General features: G+C 42.5%; 1 protein-coding gene across 2 annotated transcripts in view; it reads right to left on the bottom strand.

Annotated features, from left to right (window-relative positions):
- Nucleotides 1–4,596: 4,596 nt before the first annotated feature.
- Nucleotides 4,597–18,710, bottom strand: part of GLG1 (golgi glycoprotein 1) — a 119,158-nt gene continuing 105,044 nt past the window's right edge. Inside the window, exons 19-27 of one of the 2 annotated variants that reach the window (XM_074370439.1) lie at nucleotides 16,652–16,789; nucleotides 15,175–15,298; nucleotides 14,327–14,469; nucleotides 14,045–14,146; nucleotides 13,021–13,128; nucleotides 11,528–11,648; nucleotides 10,801–10,907; nucleotides 9,462–9,625; nucleotides 4,597–8,446 (exon numbers count right to left, since the gene is read on the bottom strand). In XM_074370439.1, coding sequence (XP_074226540.1) covers nucleotides 8,371–8,446; nucleotides 9,462–9,625; nucleotides 10,801–10,907; nucleotides 11,528–11,648; nucleotides 13,021–13,128; nucleotides 14,045–14,146; nucleotides 14,327–14,469; nucleotides 15,175–15,298; nucleotides 16,652–16,789 — 1,083 coding nt within the window. In that variant the 3' untranslated portion in view covers nucleotides 4,597–8,370. Of the gene's footprint in view, nucleotides 9,626–10,800; nucleotides 10,908–11,527; nucleotides 11,649–13,020; nucleotides 13,129–14,044; nucleotides 14,147–14,326; nucleotides 14,470–15,174; nucleotides 15,299–16,651; nucleotides 16,790–18,710 lie in introns of both variants that reach the window. The other variant, XM_010968577.3, reaches the window with a different exon arrangement.

The raw sequence follows: 18,710 nt of genomic DNA, 5'->3' as shown, positions 1-18,710 counted from the left end.
AATGTTTCTAACACCTTGGTTGTACAATGAGGAGACAGTTACTGATGGAGGCTCTTTGATGTTCAAATCAACATTGGGATCCACCTTCAAGCTGCTTTTAGTTTTCCTTTCGCTTCACAGCAGAGTGAGAGTAACAGAAAATTCTCCCATTAGGCATCAGCAGCTCCCCTCCCCGTGATCACTTTGCCGATTGGAAGGGGCACCTCGAGGACCCCCGAAAGTCAGACTTCTTCTGGATGTGGTTTGTTTTGGTGCTGCTGGGATTTACCACTTTCCTTTACAGGGCCAGTGACTGAGGCAGTGGTAAGTGAGCAAAGTATGTTCTGAAAATTAGGTGCCAAAAGCTTGTTCATGAATATCCATGGCAGCATTATGCAGAAGAGACAAAAAGTGGAAACAATCGACGCCCATCACCTGATGAGGGGATAAGTAAGGTAAGAGTATATCTGTACAACGGAGTATCATCCAACAATGAAAAGGAAGGAAATGTGGGCACAGCTATAACACGGATGAACCCAGAAAACATTAAGCTAAGTGAAAGAAGCCAGAGGTAAAGGCTACATATTTTATGATTCTATTTATAGAAAATGGCCAGAATAGGCAAATCTATAAAGACACAAATATTAGTGGCTGCAAGAGGTTGGGGAGAAATGGGTGACTGCTGATGGCCATGGGTTTTCTTTTTGGGGGGGATGAAATGTTCTAAACTTGATTGTGGTGATGGTTACATGACTCTGTGAATTTACTAAACACCATTGAATTGTATACCTTAAATGGGAGTTATGGGAGTTACGATATGGGAGTTAATTCTCAATGAAGCTGTTTTTAAAAAGTTAGCCGCCAGTCTCTGCCCCAGGGTAGCAGGTGAATTGTGTTCTGTGGGCATTGGGCATCATCTTTGGAGGGTCAGGTGCCCACGATATGTCTGCAGAGACTCCACACCATGGGACTCTGTGAAAGCTGGAGGACTTTGTGATGGGATAACCTTTGGTTCCCTGATTTTTTGACACGAATTCAGGGCTCCGACCCTCAATCCATCTACTCTTGAGCAGGGACGTTCTTAAGTGCTAGAAAACAATGATTCTGTTTTGTTTGTTGTTTGTCCTCTGACTTCCTGCTGTTAAAAAAAAAAGAATTTAGTTCACTTATTTTTAGTGTAATTAGTAATATATTTGGGTTTATATCTACTATATTACTTATTTCTTCTTTTTTCTCTTATTTCTTTTCTTCTGGATTGTTTAAAAAATATTATTCCCTCCTCTAATAATTTGTTAATTATATTCTTTTATTATTCTTTCAGTGGTTGCTCCTACAGATTAAACATGGATTTGATTTAACAGTTTAACACAACATTGCTTTGATCACTTATCCAGTAAGGCTAGAACTTTAAAGCACTTCAACTTCACCTGCTTCCTCCCAATTTTTGTATTTTTCTTGTAGGACATTTTCAGTCAATATACATTTTAAAGACATTTCTATTGCTTTGTACAAACAATATTTATATATGTTTATAAATGGGCAGAAGACCTAAACAAGCAATTCTCCAAGGAAGAAATACAAATGATCAATAGGCACATAAAAAAATGCTCAATATCACTAATTATCAGAGAAATGTAAATCAAAACTACAATGAGGTATCACCTCACACCAGCCAGAATGGCCATCATTCAAAAGTCCACAAATGACAAACGCTGGAGAGGCTGTGGAGAAAAGGGAACCCTCCTACACTGTTGGTGAGAATGCAGTTTGGTGCAGCCACTGTGGAAAACAGTATGGAGATTCCTCAAAAGACTAGGAATAGACTTACCATATGACCCAGGAATCCCGCTCCTGGGCATATATCCAAAAGGAACCCTACTTCAAAAAGACACCTGTACCCCGATGTTCATAGCAGCACTATTTACAATAGCCAAGACATGGAAACAGCCTCAGTGTCCGTCAACAGATGACTGGATAAAGAAGATGTGGTATATTTGTACATTGGGATACTACTCAGAGTTCAAAATTTGTAGATACTGACAGGCACATGCAGAATAGATAAACAAGATTATACTGTATAGCACAGGGAAATATATACAAGATTTTGTGGTAGCTCACAGCAAAAAAAAAGTGACAATGAATATATGTATGTTCATGTATAACTGAAAAATTGTGTTCTACTTTGGAATTTGACACAACATTGTAAAATGACTGTAACTCAATAAAAATGTTAAAAAATTAAAATCTATTTTTTAATTTTATATTTATTTAATTAAAATTAGTATACATTTTTATTTATTAAAATTTTAACTTAACCACGTATTTACCTTTTCTAGTGCTCTTCATTCTTTCATGCATTTCCGTATTCCCATTTAGGATCATTTTTCTTTTGCCTGAAGACTTTCCTTTAGGATTCCTTTTGTGGAAGTCTCATAGTAACAAACGCTCAGCTTTTCTTTATCTGAGAACATCTTTATTTTAAAGGCTATTTTCATTAGGTAAAAAAATTTCATGTTGGCAGTTTTTATCACTCCTGAACTTTAAATATGTCTTTTCACTGTCTTCTGACTTCCATCGTTTCTTCTACATCTGTCTTGGTGTAACAATACAATGGTCAAAATTTTTTTTCTACACGTTCAAGTCTTCTTTACTGGTTGCCTCAAATTATTACAAAGTAAGAACTGCTAAAGGACCCCTGTTTCTCAGTAGTGGAGAGGCAGACTTAAAAACCTAGAGACCTAGTTCTCCAAAAAGGTTACCTCAGAAAATGTGCTGGGAGTAGGGTAACAGAAAAATTTTTTTTTTCTGGTCCAGGATCACAGACTCCATTTAGTTATTATGTCTCTTCAATCTCGTTTAATATGGAACAGTTCCTTAGTCTTTATCTTTCATGACTGAGTGCAGTACTTTTGTAGAATGTCCCTTGCTTTGGGTTTGTCTGATGTCTCCTTGTGATTGAATCCAGGCTCTGCACCTTTGACAGGAATACCACAGAAGGGATGTTATGTCCTTGGTGTGTTATATCAGGAGGCACATATTGTCTTTTTGCCCCACTCCTGTTGATGTTAACATGCATCACGTGGTTTTCTCCACTGTAAATTACTATTTTTATTTCTCTGCAGTTAACAAGTAACTTGAGAAGACACTGCTGTGCTGTGAGTTGTTTTGGGCAAGGGAGGTGGGAACCTAGGACCAAGGTCAGTAGCTCCCAGGGGACGCCTGTAGGGGTCTGTAGACTCTGGGGTCAGGTCAGTGGCCTCCACCCAGAGCTAGATGGGGGCTGGGGTTTTAGTTTGGTCACACAGGTCCCAAAGCCAATCTGGCTAGTCAGAGGAAAAGCATATGGCAGGGGCTGACATGCTCGTTTTGCTGCGAATTAGCTGTGTGTGAAAACAAGTTCCTCTCTCTCTTTGCACCTCACTTTTCCATCCAAGTGGGAGTTAGATGGTCTAAGGTTCTTCCCTTTTTGGCTAAAACTCTTTTGTTCTTAGCCCCTTCTGATAACAGAAGCCAGAAGCCTCTGAGGATTAAAGCTGGCCAAGGATCTTTCACCAGAAAAGTCACACACAAAATATGGGAGTGGGGCAATCCATTCAGACTGCTAAGGTGTCAGCTGGGCAGCATGTAACCCATCACTGTGCAGTGTCCCCTTGGGGGACCAAGGGCAGCTGGGTTAGGGGAGCCACTTCTCCCTTGTAGGGATACAGGCAACGAGAAGCCTGAAGCCACAGCTCATGCCCACACAAAAGCAGGGTGGCCTCTCTAGGACACTCATTCAGGGCTGATGGCTGCTCACAGTCCCCTAGATAGAGAATACTTCTAGTTGGGATTCAAAATGCACCCCAACCCCTCCCTCCTTTCTTCTCCTCCTCCTTCTCCTGGCCTCCACTCTATACCCTGGCCCATCAGCTCTTAAGTGACAGCTGCTGAAAATGTATTTGAAGAATTTTGAAAAGAAACCCTGGGTTCCAGGGTTACCCTTCCTTTCTCACTGAATATCCCATTTCATTTGAATACTAGCATGACCATTACTACTTCAAGAAATCCTTGCTACTGTGCAAATTACTTAAGCTGTTACTTTTTAATGCCCAGATACAAATTAGCTTTGCTGAAAGTAGAGGTGGTAGAAAAAAGATGAGGGAAGGGTGTCACTGACTTCAGGATCGGGCTGTTGGAATGGGGAGGCAAGCACTGACTAAAAGGGGACATGGCAGTGCCCAGAAAATAAATGTGGCCTAATTCTGGGCCTGAATGGGAAGGCGGCCACCAGAGACCAGATGCCATCCATATGTCACATCTATAAAGAGAAGTTCCAGGTATGTGCTTCCCCCAGGAAGGAGCCACATGACAGGGCATAAACACACCAGTAGAATGAATATTTCTCGACATATCAGCTTGAGAGTCAGAAAACCCCAGATTTGACTTCCAGCTCTTCTCTGAAAGACCTATGGTCCTACTCTGCTTGACCTAATTAGCCAAGAACACTACCATTCTAACAGTAAGTTTTGTGAGCATCAGTGGCAAGTTCACAGTTGGTGCTCACAGCTCTGGAGACTTCCACCAGCAGAGAAGGCAGTTGGAGAGTCCTCCCAGTCACCATAGAGAAGATTTAACAAGTAAAAACCTGCAAACTCTTTATTAAATTCTCCCATTTCATCTGTACAGAAAAAAAATGCACATTATGTTCAGAATCTCAGTAACATCTCAAAATTACACAGCATGAACATGTAAAAACAAGGAACTGCCGGGATTTTATACATAGAAAGGAAAACCATTTACAAAAGAGGCTTGTTAATTTTACTTTTCCTTCTTTCTTAAAAAAAAAAAACAGTTAAAGGCCTAAGATCTCACACAGTATCTGTTGTACAGTCTGTTTTCCTGCTTGGATTGACCTGGGAACCTTGTGCTGGGAGAAGTGGCTCAGGAAGCCAGCTCTCCTATGGTCCCTCCATCCAGTGCACTGCAGTCTGACCGGGGGACCTGTTCAAACCATCCTCACATGCATGGTATAGGGCTTGCTGGGCTCTGGGGTCCAAGTGTCAACTCTATGTTGGGGGGAAGGCAAAACAGAATATAGAGGCACTATCTGAATCTTCTCCTTGCTCAGGGACATTCCTCCAATGCATGCTTCCCAATATCCCTACCTGTGCGTCCTGGAGGATCTCGGGAAGGAGGAGCTGAGGAAACCACTGTCAGGATCCTGTCACCACCAGCCAGAGGAGACCGTCCCACCTTTGTGCTCCAGATGGTCTCCACAGTGATGTCACTATTTGGCTCGGAGAGCCTGTCACTTTAGTCAGTCTGGGTTTGCTGAGGACTTATCTGTTGTCTGAGGTCTGAGGAGGAAGGGGGATTTGGCTTCAAACTCAATTGCCCTGACATGTGACCCTGATCCTAGTGGAGAGAAGGACTAAGAGAAGAGTAGTTGGAGAGATGACCAGCCAAAGACAAGTGAGAGAGAGAGAGAGGCCAGAACATCAGCTCTGGCTCCAGGCCTTTTGGGAATCAAAGACTAGTGGGGAAGAAGTGATTCAGGAGTGGAGTGTCCCTAAGGACCAGGGTAAACTCAGGGCACTGGAACACTGCATTTTATAAAACTACTTAAGTGCTGCCCAAATGGTGAGAATAAATAAAAGGAGTCTTTGAGATTTTTCAAATTCTGAAGAATGTGAAATACAAGTAAACATACCAAAATGCACATGATTCAAAAAGCCATATTCTTTTTGTTCTGTGGCCAAAATTTAGTTAGAATGGGTCAGGTTATGTTGGCTGGCTTCTAAGGGTCTTTATTCCTGCTTCCTACTCTGTATTTGCTTGCTTAAAATAAACTATATATGGAGAAAGTTTATTTTTTGGTGAGGGAGGGGAAGAAATGGGAAGCGGAGGCTTTTCTCAGAGGAACTTGAGACCAGCTAAAGAGGCCCAACAAAGCAATCTCCTCCTCCCCAAGTGACTCACGCTAGTAGGGATCTTTGAGAGAGAAGTGGCGCCAATAGCTTAGAGGTGGAGCAGAAGTCACACTCATATACAAGGGTGAACCTTCCCTTGGGAAGGCAGAGGGAAGTCAGCACTCTGATGTACATGGATGCTACAACCTCTTTACCACTGCATTCTCCTATTACGTGACCTCGGAAAATGGGGAGAAACGAAATCTGATGGCAATTTTCTGTCGCATCTTCTAGGAAAGTAGAATCTCCCTCCCTCCCCAGTGACCCCGAGAAGAGTAAGTGCAGGATGTGAGGTAGCCACAGGCCTACAATGGATTCAAGTCAACACCTGCTCACTAAATGCGAGAATTCCCCTGGCTTCTAAGCATGCACTGGCTCAGAACAAGCTGACAGGAGCCACAGAACTGGGCCTGGTAGTGGTACCAATTTTAGGGAACGCTGAGGAGGGCTTTCCTGCTGGAGTGAACCCATGCCTGTGCTATGGCTCCATCTCGGTGCATCTTGCCAGCAGTCTTCTCTTGGGACAGCAGCCATAGCAGAGGAAGGCCAGGGATGCAGCCGCATCAAGGTCTCATGCCCAGAGCCACCCTTGTGTGCAAGAAGCTCCGTTAGAGGGAGCAGTCACCCTTGTTCTTGACATTCTACCCAGACTTTGGATTCCTTGCACTGCAGGGCCTCCTGCCTGAAGACTGACCTCCTGGTGCCTCTGGAGTGTCGTAGAGCACACTGAGTATGAGTCCCTGAGACACTGGAATGAGCTGACGAGACCGGATGGGTTCCCTAGCTACTGTAATCTTTAGCAAGTGCTTGGAGCCTTGGCCTTGGCCAAAAACCCTACCTGCTGCTTATGTTACTGAACGTGGGCTAGACGTCAGGAGAACAGGTAAAGGACGAAGTTCATCATCAGCTCCTCCACTAGGGCCATGGTTTCTTCTTCCTGACTAGTTCTTGACTAGCTGATTTACCCAAGAGGTACCTATGAAGACAGTAGCCAGAGGTGCCCCAGCACCTGTTTTGTTACACCAAATGAGGTACAGAATGGATAGAGCGTGGCCACTGGTTCAGGTGCTGCTTGGCCCCTTGGATGTTGGAAACTGTTCAAGATACGACCTGGGACTCTCAAGAACCAGTCATATGAAAGCAATCTAAGCAGGAAAGTGATATGCTTTCTAGCAATGAGCAATCCAAGATATGGGCAGACTTATCCTTTATGTCTATTTGGGTCATTTCTAAAGGTGACAAATGTTTTGAGAATCAAACTCCTTTTCAAACTTCCAGATCTGCTGCAGAAACTGAGATCATCTCCCAGTTCAGAAAGAACAAAAGTATCAAAACACATTAAACTACAGAGATATTTTACATATATTGGGAGGGAGACTGCAGAGATGGAGAATAGTACCTTTAGACTCTTCAGATGGGGAACATTTATTCTATTCTGTAAACCACATGAGACATGTCAGTGGAGGCCTGTGTTTAGATGACATCCCCAGTTCTCAATCCCAAGCCCCTACCATCCAGGTAGGAACCCCTGGAGGTGGACTATCTAGACTAGCTCAACTCAGTCCAACAGGGGTGGTAGTAGGGGGTTGGTGCTTAAACCCCAAGAATTTCAAGTTTTATGAGACTGAAGAATCCCAGGACAGCTGCTGAGAATCAGGAAGACCCTAAGAGCAGGACTGAAGGGACCAAGTAGCTTAGAAGCCCCTCTGGTGACCTGCCGTACTCTAGGCAGGGGATATGCAGCTGGCTTCTGGAACCCACTGCCTCCAGGAAGGGCAGCAAAAAGGAAAAAGAAAGAAAAAGGAGAAAAACCACAGTATTCAAATATATGTCAGTCAGGTGAGACAAGGAGTTATTTGGATCAACTGACCCACAAACTGACCCACTTTGTACTGAACACATTTCAGGGAAGACAAATGTTGGGTAGGTCCCGTAGCACGTGTGACAGTGGCAAAGAGGGGCAGGGCAAGGAAGGGCACATGGTCTATGTGGACAGTTTTAGGCACATGATTTATAATACTCTGTGGATGTCTAACAGGTTAATAAAATATATATTATATAAATATATCTCCTATTGTACACGTTGCCCTCTTGTGCAGCCACTGGACTCCATGCCCCACACTCAAGCCAAGCTGTGCCAGGTTGAACCATGATGCCTGCACTGCTGCCTTTTTATCCTCCAAACTTGTCATCTCTACATTGGAGGGACGAGGGAGGTTGGCCAGGAATACTGCTTTTATAAAGCTCAGATTTGGGAAAGACTGATGAATCATCGAAGTACATTTAGCCAACGCCTACTACAGTGGGTGCACGCAGCAAATGGATAGAAAGGGAAAAAAGGGAGAAAGGCCTCCATCTTTTAATGTAATAACTTTCCATGCCCTCTCCACATAGAGGCATAAAGGAACCTGTCTGGGAAGGTGGCCTTGAGCCTGCAGAAAGCTCAGGTTGGATTGCCAGTCACACCCTGAGACCACGCTAACTCTTTATAAGCCATTGTCTCTGACCTGCATTGGTGCCTGAAAAATAAAGCAAAGTCAATCAATACCTTGCTCCTCCTTCCTGCCCTGAGCTCCCTCCCACTGTAGTCACGGCCTCCTGGTGAAGCAGAGCACTTCTGGAGGAACTGCCACCCTAGCAGGGTCAATCCGAACTTGACAGAGTCCTGCACTGGCCTGGAGAAGGAAAGATCACTGTGTTCCTACTGCCTTGGGCCTCAGGGTTCAGGCTCTCAGTGCAGATCAGTGGACTTACCATCTTCACACATTTTTGATTCCCTCCCCAACCCACCTGCCCTTGGCCTAGGGAGCTCGTGCTCTACTTCACTGAGGTGAGGAGATGACAGAAATACCCATGGCCTTGGGGTCTTGACCAGCAGTGGCTCTACTAGGGTGGTAACTGGAAAGCATCACTGTTTCAGCAGAAGAAAACAAGACCCCAAAGCGGGCTGGTTAGTGGTTTCCCACTAGATGGTGAAGTCCATGGCCCTGAAATGGGCCAAAGGTGCTTCTGAGAAATAAGCAAGACATCCCAGTTATAGCATATTGGGTGGTGTGTTTCCCCGCTAACGTCCTGCCTTCATTTTACACCATCACACAGAATAACCCCATTGCTCAAATCAAGCCTGGAGGAGATGTGTTACTATATACATTTTTTTTCTTTAAAAATTTCTTTTTTTCTTTTTTGGTGTTTTTTTTTTTAAAAAAAAAATTTGAGTTGCAGGTCAGGTGAGTTGGTTCTGGAAGTACTGGTAGTTCCATCGGTATGAGACTTGTCTATGGGCAGGTAAACCCAAGTTTGCCAACAAAGGCAATACCCAAAGCGGCCAGCTGCTGCAAAAATGGTCGAGGAGGAGGATACCATGGACATGGGCGAGGTCTGAGGTGGGACAATGCAGTGGATACCTGCTGTTGCTCTAACATGGGTGTTGGTGTCACCTCGCAGAAGGACGAGGTGCGTGGGTACACTATACAGGAGGGCTGTACAAACTGGGCACTGGACAGGTAGTTCCTCTGGTTGTCAAGGTGGCTCTACCTGTCCTTGAGCTCTCGTGTCACTCGCTTAGTGATACGTCCACACATCAGGCCAATCAGGAACAGTATGCAGATGCTCCCACTGATCACAGAGAGAATGTAGTTCTTTGACGGGGATGTCATCACTTGCATGGCGAGGTCAGAGAAGCCATCCGCTGGGGCCACCTGTAAAATACACAGCAACATCATCCTCAGAGAGACATGGGCTGGGATGCTGCTCACTGTAACTTGCCCCCTCCACTCCTACTTTAACTTGTGTTGTTTCTTTTGGGAAGAGAGGAGGATAAGACACAAGAAAATCAAACACAGAGCTACAACTGTTTTTCCTGATCATAATGCTGTATGTATCTACCACACAAGAGTTGAAAATGCAGACAAATACAAAAAGGTGGAGTCGCATACAATTCATCACAGTGATCGCCACCGCCTGTGTAATACCAGCCCTCATATTGAGGACTTGACATGTTGGGCCCTGGCAAAGGGCTCAACGCATTTCTATCATTCAGTCTTCACACTAAACCTAGCAAGTAGATTCCATTACTCCCAGATTATAGATGAAGACCCAGAGGCCCGAGGGGTGGAAGTGGTCAAGTGACTTGTACAAGGTCATAGGTTCTCATGTATTTTGATTTATTTCCTTCATATGTTGCTGCCTTTTTAAAAACAAAGAGAGAAGTTGAGACACTGTCAGATGCTAATTCTATATTGACTTGTTCTCATTCACTATCAAATCATCAGCACTCCCCCCACCAAAAGCAACACGCAAACATGACCTATGCTGACCAAATACACTTAACCACTCCCTCAGTCGTGGACACTTTAGTCTAAACAGTTTTCATCCTCAGTTTTCCTCACTGCTTTCTTCACTGGACCTCTGTGGTGGCCTGCCATGGCAGAATCAGGACTGGAAGGTTCCCCAGGTATACACCAACCTGTTCTTTTTAGTTTCAACTTAGTCTGGGTGCCAGAGAAGGGTCCAGCTCAGAGAGGTTGCTTCTATGCCCATCCATGTACTCAGAACACAGCAAGGGGGGGCTTCAGATTAATGTGATTTGAGCACCAACATTTGCCAACACAAAACAAGCAGTGGAGTCACTCTGAAGCAATGTTTAGCGGCTCAAAAGCAGAAACTGATGCAGTAAGAGACTAATTAGTGTCTCTGTTGCCCCATCTGGAGAAAGTGGCTCCAGGCAATTAGAGCCCAGGAGTCCTACAGGTGCACTGACAGATTTTTCAAATACACTTACTGCCAGTCTCACAAGGACAAGGAGAAGTGAAGTATCTTGAAGAGACTGGGAAACTGAGAGGGGACGGTCACTTCAGGGGATCCTCATCATTACCTTCGCTGCGTAACTCCACATTTCAATCCGGTCATTGAGGCGTTTTTTGCACTCAGGTTGTAACCTCACTCGCTTATCCTCCAGAGCCTCCATAAGGCAAGACATTTCTGTGCAAGAAAAGGGATAAGAAGAGTCTGAAACTGTACTGAACAGAAATTTCTGTAAGGTTGGGGAGAAGGATACCTAACCACCAGAGAATTCAGATCTGTAGGCTACACAAAGTTAAATCCAACCTAGAACATGTGGCCCAAGATCTAACATGGAGAAGGATATTCAACTTCTAAGTTGGCTGTCCAAAGGTTGGCTGTCCAGAGTCTCTTAAAACCTCTCTCATTTTCGTTGGACACACACGGCTCAGAAACAACTTTACACCTGTCCAGGTTCCACCTCACACAAAACCTGTCTGCTGAGCCCAATGTACTGCTGGGGAAGTTGCTGAAGCTGCTCGAGGTTGGACAAGTCAGGGAAGAGGGCCATGAAGATGGCTTAACTTCTGCTTCCCTAATAACTCAACTTTCTCTTTTCTTCAAATCTTTGCCTCTGTCATGGCTAGATCAATTCAGACCTGCAGGATTATTCCTAAATTCATTTTGCCACAAAGGTCTAGTCCCAGCATCAACCAGGTCCCAAGAGGCTGCTGTCTATGCTACAGAACAACTGATGTCTCGGAAGTCTTTGCTCCTTCCAAGACAGTTCAGACAGGGTCAGAGGGAACACAGTGACTTACGACGCCCTCGGCCAGGGGTGATGGCTGCACAGTGGTGTTTAATGTCCAGGGCACAAGCTGTATGAAGAACTGGGTCCACAAAGATGTCTGCTTTGCTTTCCTTCAGCATGTTTAACACTTCCTGAGAAGAACAGATCATCAGAGAGTTTTTATAGAGGAAATATATCAGCTCTGTAGTCTGTAAATACTTTATATATAAACAAAAAGTAAAGGAGGGAAGGCTGAGCCAACAGAAGCTACTCTGAAATTGATGGCAACATGGTGATGATGCAAAGAATGCAGCCTTTTAGCATCCAATTTAATTCAATAAATACAGCTTGGGGACTGAGTGTATGCAAAGCTGTTTGCTAAGCAAAGCTGTTTGCTAAGCAAAGCAGGGAAACCGTAAGACTGGAATTGAGTTTGGCATTTTGGTAAACCATATTATTGAATACTAAGTGTTAGCATTTATACTGATTTAATGCAGTTATTCTGTTACTCTAGGAAGTCTGAAAATGTGAAAACTGAAAAATCAGAGTAATATGCTATATTAAAACTCTCAAAGGGTGTGTGTATTTGCGAAATGTTTCACTTTACCTCCATCATCCTCAAAAGAAGAAAAAAGAATTGATAGAGCATAACTTCTACTGCAAGAATAATTTTTATTTGAGTTTAAAGATGTTCTGAACAACAGGAATATACATGTGATAGAACTGAAAATCAGCACTGCACTCTCTGTTTATACATGATGGAATCATAAGAGGTAAAGCCTGAAATGCTTTCTTAAATAAAAATTAGTTTGCTCTCAATAGAAAGACTGTATAACAATAATAAAAACAAATTTAAAAAATTGAAATATTGTTCAAAAAGTCTTCCTTAAAGTTAAATGTGATCATCTGATGAAAAAGTAGCCAAAGGAAAATACCTGGATTTAGCTTTTAGTCAACTCCTATCACTCCTCAGACCATGTGGAATTAGAAACATTTTTAGCAGATGAAAATATTTGCACACAATATTCACACTAACTTTAAGTCATGATTGAAACACTTTTCAAAAAAAAGATAAAGGTTTTTTAAAAAGATCACATATAATATTTCACTTTCAATTTTGTAAGCTAATGTATGCTTAGCCGTCGTATTTTGATAAATTTGTTTTTATGTGAAGTTTCTGAAATGAACTAAATTTTTAGTTTCACTGATTTTTATGAATGCAGCATACTTATTGATTGATATATTGGAACTGACATTTTGCTTTGGCACAATACTTAAGCAATGCCCTTAAACAAGGGTCTGGTCATAGGGATGAGACATACTCACAAATAACTTGTACATGTGAAAAGAATATTTAAGTTACAGGCTATTAATGATCAAAAGCCAAATTAGTTTGGTAGGAGGGAACAGATAGAACTCTAGGAAGGAAAATTCAGATTTTGTCACTAAGTTGTACAGACTACAGCTTTAAAAGAAAGAAGAGAGAAAAACAAGTGCGGGAAGATGGTGATTGATGGTAGTTACCTTTTTACACACTTCCGTTTTGATTTTGAGCAGGTTGACTTTGAGGCACTCCTCTACTTGACCTGTCTGCTCCTGGGCTGCTGCTTCTTCGGCACACAGACTGGCAATCTGTTCAGGAGACACAAACAACTCTGGGATGTGTTGATGTGGTGATCCTCCCAGGGTTCTTCTCAACGGATTCCTGGTAGATCTCACTCCCCTCTCCCTCCCATATGGGATGCCAGCCTCCATTCTCCTTCACAGGGACTGGCCCAGAGCGGAAAACCAGTCAATGCACGTATCTTCACGCTGTCAACTCTAAGGCCTGAGTCAGACTGTCCCAGGACTGGTCACAGAGAAGGCTACTTTCCTGTTTCCTCAGGTCATGTAGCAAAGTTAAATACTCAAAGCAAATGCTTGATATTTACAGAGGTTCAGGGTCAACCCAGCCTCACAACTTGGAAACATGCACACACACACACACAAACACACACACACACACACAAGCACAGAAAAAAGGGTCCTGACACATAGCCTGCAGCACAAATTGAAAATTTAATCTTCTTTGGACAGTTTTATGAGTAAGCTTTTTTGAAATATCTTCAGCTATGATCCCATAAAATTGACATATGTTGAATAAAGTTCTCCATATGGCCTTTTCTAGCTATAAGGTTATAATTTCCAAGGATGGGCACTTCTTTAGAGGTATTATAGGAGCACTTCTATCTTTCTGGCAAGTCTTGAGGGTGTGCTGGGTTGACCATCAGAATAAGGAGAGAGAATAACAAATTACCCAGAGAGAGGTATAATAAAACTCTTGTTCAATAGAGAAATATGGAATCAAAAGTAAATAGTGACAGGACTCATGCCAACCCAAATTCAGTGTTAACAGAGAACCAGGAACTCAGACAATGGAGAGCCTAGAAGATGGGCCTTCAATGAACCCTGGATTCAGGGCTGAAGGGAAAGAGAGTAAAGAATTTTTCTCCAATAAAAACTTCTCTGTCCAGCTCTGTTCATAACCAGTTTCGTAACCAAATCCTACCTCATCTGAGCAGTGCAGTTGGAGCTGAGGGTCGAGTCGGTAATCGAGAGCAGACTCCTGGATGATAATCCGGATCTGGTCTTCACAGTCTGAAGAAAGGCGCTGCACGTGACAAAGGAGAGTATGTTGGCCTATTAGAATACGTCAGCTTTTCATTTGGTGTGAAAAAGGTCTTAGGAAAGTAGGAGCAAGCTAAGGAATTTCTTTTTTCCAAAGAAAAAACTGCCAGGACTAGCAGAGGTTCCGTAAACACACCTCTGTGCACAGCCCAGGCCGGTTTACCTGATCAGCGTATCTCAGCTTGAGGCAAGAGATGACTTGACCTTCTAGCTCTGCATCATCCTTGGCCTTGGTCAGGATACCATGACAGAATTTAGGAATGTCAGCTTTACAGGCTTTCCTTAGCACAGGGTTTAAGCGGTAATCTACAGCAGAAAGTAATTAAGTACAAGATAAAATATTCCACCTGGATTCACAAATGTTTTGAGATCCATCTACCCAAAGGAGGCATATTACGTCCATAACCATGAATCAACCATTGATTTGTTTAGTCAATAAATGTTTACTGAGCCCTCACTACAGTGTTTTAAATCACCAGTATAATGTGGTGAAAGAGTGGACGTGGAGACCCCCACGCATCCTACTCTGCAGCAGCTCTGCAGGGTCTATTGAGACCAATGTTCTAAGCAGTCCTCACAAAAATCAAGCAGATACCAGCAACCTTCCCCATAATATATATGTTTTGAAAACTCTGAAAACAATATCCCACTCACCTTGCTGCAGAGATAGATAAATTTCTGTTCTAAAACAGATTACCCATACATTCTCCTGCCATATGCATGAAGTTTTATTAAATCTCTAGACTTTTCAAGGAAGTCTAGCCCTAATTCCCTTTGTACACTCTCCAAAGGCAGTTTTCCATGTTTTCAGCCTTTTCTTTCCCACGATTTCCATTTCATTCTTCTGGGTGCTCATCAAAGAAGGAGTTAAGTCATTGTGCTTATTACATCCAGACTCTTTCCTTCACATTCACAAACAACAAAGCACCCACGGTTTAATCAGGCAAGTAGGTCACTCAGTTTCTTTCAAGCTATACCCAGTGGGATTTGGAAAGCCACGCAAGATGTTACCTGTGTTCTGGGTGATCTGGCGCTTGGTTATCATCTGTTTGCATTTGGGATCCATCAATTCACTGTTTTTATTCTGCTTCAAGCATTGCAACATAGTTTTGGAATCTGCTTCTGGACAGAATCTCTGCAAAGAAACAAAGTTTTATAAAAGCAGTTATCCAAATATGGCAATTAACATCAACTTATTAATCACACTCTTAACATCTTTTAGGGGAGCTTATGACAGAAGCAACCTAAAGGTATCAGTTGAGACAAGAGAAACAGGAAGCCTGAGTAAGTACCCAGCCTTAAGTTCCCCTTTCATATCTATATTTCTCACATTTCCTTCTACTACCTGTTGCCTGTTTTGCATAGTTACACGGCTATGCTACATGGTGTCTCATGAGCTTACATATTGTTTAAGCATGAACATAACACTGTACCAGGTGATCATGTAGCCCTCAAGACATATCCATCCAATCTCAATGGGAAATGTAGGAATTATCCACCAACTAATGTGAAAAGGGATGTGGCGAAAGGACCTGTCTAGTTCATTTTTTAACTACAGGGGGCTATAATCCTACTAAATCCTGTGGGGCCAGCCCCTGTACACTTGTTAAATGTCCTTGAAGCCAGAGATTCATTCTGGACTTGTAAAGAAGCTCCATTTCTATCTGCTAATCCACAGTCTATCTGTTAATTATAGCCTACAGATATCTTAATATGGGGATGTGGATTGCTGGCTGATTTTTATAGAAATCATCAAAATCTTACAAAGCTCCCTCATATCATAGCCTGACATTTTCAGCTTTACAGAGGACTCAATTCTTCTGTGAAAGTGACTTCTAACTTCCACAATTCTCTTTGAAATTTATTTGATAGGGTGAAAAGTATCATTCCTTTTTAAAGGGAAGCTGAAATAAGGGCTCAGCACTTTAAGTTTAACCTCTTTGTACATGTGGACAGATCCAGGGACTGATATCTGGGATCCCCAGTCAGCCCTGCTGCAGGGAATGTTCACTGGAGATGTAAAGGAAGCAAAAGAACTTGTAAAATAAAAAAGCCTCTGATGGTGGTAGATGGATGATCAGGACACTCAGTGGTGGCTTTGTGAGTATACCTACCACCAAATGCCCTCAAAACCAATCACGAATTTAATGGACCTCTATTTACTTGACTTAGGTCAAAGTGAGATCAGTTATTCTAGCTTAGTGTTCTCAAACTTGAGCTGCATTCGAACCCCTGGGGGCTTGTAAAAACCGAAAGCAACTCTCCCAGAGCTTCTGCCTCAGAGATTGGGGTGGGGCCCGAGGCTGTAAGTTCCCTGGTGGTGCTGATCCTGCTGGTCTAGGGACCAGACTATGAGAACTCCAGCCTCAGCTGTATAAAACAGGTTGACATTGACAGATTACATGATTTCACTCTGAAATTTAAAGAAGTCCACGTTGTCGTTACTTTGACTTACCCTGTGCTCAGCCCTTGATTTTGGATCCCTTACCTTTATCATCTGCTTGCAGACTCTCATAAGTGTATAGTCTAGCTCTGGGTCCATCATCTCTGTCTCCTGCAGCTTAAAAACTTTCTGGTGGCAACGGGCAGTCAGCTGTTTTTTGTTTTCTTTCAGACATTCAATAATCTAAGGCATAAGAGTTACGGTCAAGTTAAGAGGTGGGTCAGGGATTGATAATCCATGCATTCTGAATAAAGCATTCAGTTCTTAGTGCATCTCTTATTTTTCTATCCAGGTGCTTTCCATTTTTAATACCTAGGTAATAAGAAATCAGGATTTCCTCACAAAGAAGAATTTTATTTGGAGAATTCTATTAATAGATTTACCACCTCAGGGATAATAGCAAATCAAATGTATAAAAATTATGGAAGAAGAACAGAGTGCACTGGAGTCTAAAGGGAAGGAAACCCTCTGAGGATTCCAGGTTTCTTCTGTCTTCTAGGGCTGTTCCTTGTTAAGGTACATTTTGGAGCATATGTCAGGTTCTCTGCCTTTCCCTAGAGCAATAACCCTGACTAGACAGTAGGCACAAGCCAGGAAGTTCAGTTCAACTCGCCATCTAGCACATAAGAATAGAGCATTAGATGCCAGGTATCAGACCCAATCCTTACCCCTGAAGACTACAGAGTCTCACAGGACAAAGTTATATAAACAAATAACTACACTAAAAAAGATAAGTGAGTTAACATGAAAGCATAAAGTACCATAGGAGAGATTTTAAGATAGTGAATTAAGTATATCCTAAAATCTCCCCTTCCCTACAATTAACTTTTGGATACTATAAAAAAAGATAAGGAAAGCAGATGGGAGGCTGCAGTAGCAGGGGCTGTAGCATGAAGTCAGAGACGTCTATGAAAACCTCAAGGCACAACCAAGAATCACCAAATACAGGTGACCTTTGAACAGCAAGGGTCTGAACTGCATGGATCCACTTAAACAAGAATTTTTTTCAACAGTAAATACTGCAGTATTACACGATCTGTGTTGGTTGAATGGGCAGATGTGGAACTTCAGATAGAGCCTGCGTACATGGAGGATTGACTATAAGTTATACGCAGGGTTTTGACTATGTAAAGATTCAGCACTCCTAAGCCCTGCATTGTTTAAGAGCCAACTGTAGTTGAGGAATACTAATACCATAAGAAAGATGATAAATAAAATAAATCAGGGCCTCAGAACTGAGGGGAAAAGGCAACAGAGCAATCAAAAGTATGTTTAATACCCTCAGAGCCATACAGAAGGAAATAGTAAACAAGAATCAATAACAGGTAGTTATGAAAAGAAACAATTAGAGATGCTGGAAATGAAAAATAAAACCCAACTGGTGGTCTCTCTAAAGAGCAGAATAGGAAGAGCTAAAGAATAAATTATGAAACTGGGATACAGAACTGAGGAATTACCTCAAAGTAGTAGAGAGAGATAAAGAAATGAAAGGCATGAAAGAAAAAGTTCAGAGACATGGAGTACCAATTCAGATGCTCTAAATGTTCAACAAGGAGTTCCAGGAGGAAGGCAATACTTCAAAGAACAATGTTTGAGAACTTCCTAGGACTGAAGTAAGATATGAATTGAGACTGAAAGAGCCAACCAGGATAAAGAAAACCAAAAGCCATATCTAATTATATTGTAGTGAAATTACAGATCATTAAAGATAAAGAGAAAACTCAGAGGTAGATTAATTACACAGAAATGAGAATCAGATTGACATCAGACTCTGCAACACCAACAGCAGATACAAGAAGACAGTGCAACCATTATCTCAGAAGTTAAAGCACCATGGCGATACCCTGAAGTGGAGAGGTAGATGAGTCAACAGGAGAAGATTGAAAAAAAATCATTTGACTGCACGTCATTCCTGACGATTCTGGGTAGGGCCCTGTTCCGTGAATTTAAAAAAAAAAAAAAATCCCCAAGGTGGTTCTCCTGTGACCTCTAGTTTAGAATGTCTGTGGAATGGGAACATATGAGGTAGTAATTAATTTTGGAGGTGCAGCTTGGGAAAGCTAGAGAGAGGAGGCATCTGAAAGGCCATGAAGCAGACAAGGTA

This window comes from Camelus bactrianus, chromosome 9 (assembly GCF_048773025.1).
Source record: "Camelus bactrianus isolate YW-2024 breed Bactrian camel chromosome 9, ASM4877302v1, whole genome shotgun sequence".
NCBI lineage: Eukaryota > Metazoa > Chordata > Mammalia > Artiodactyla > Camelidae > Camelus > Camelus bactrianus.
This window is presented reverse-complemented; position numbering and strand designations above follow the sequence as displayed.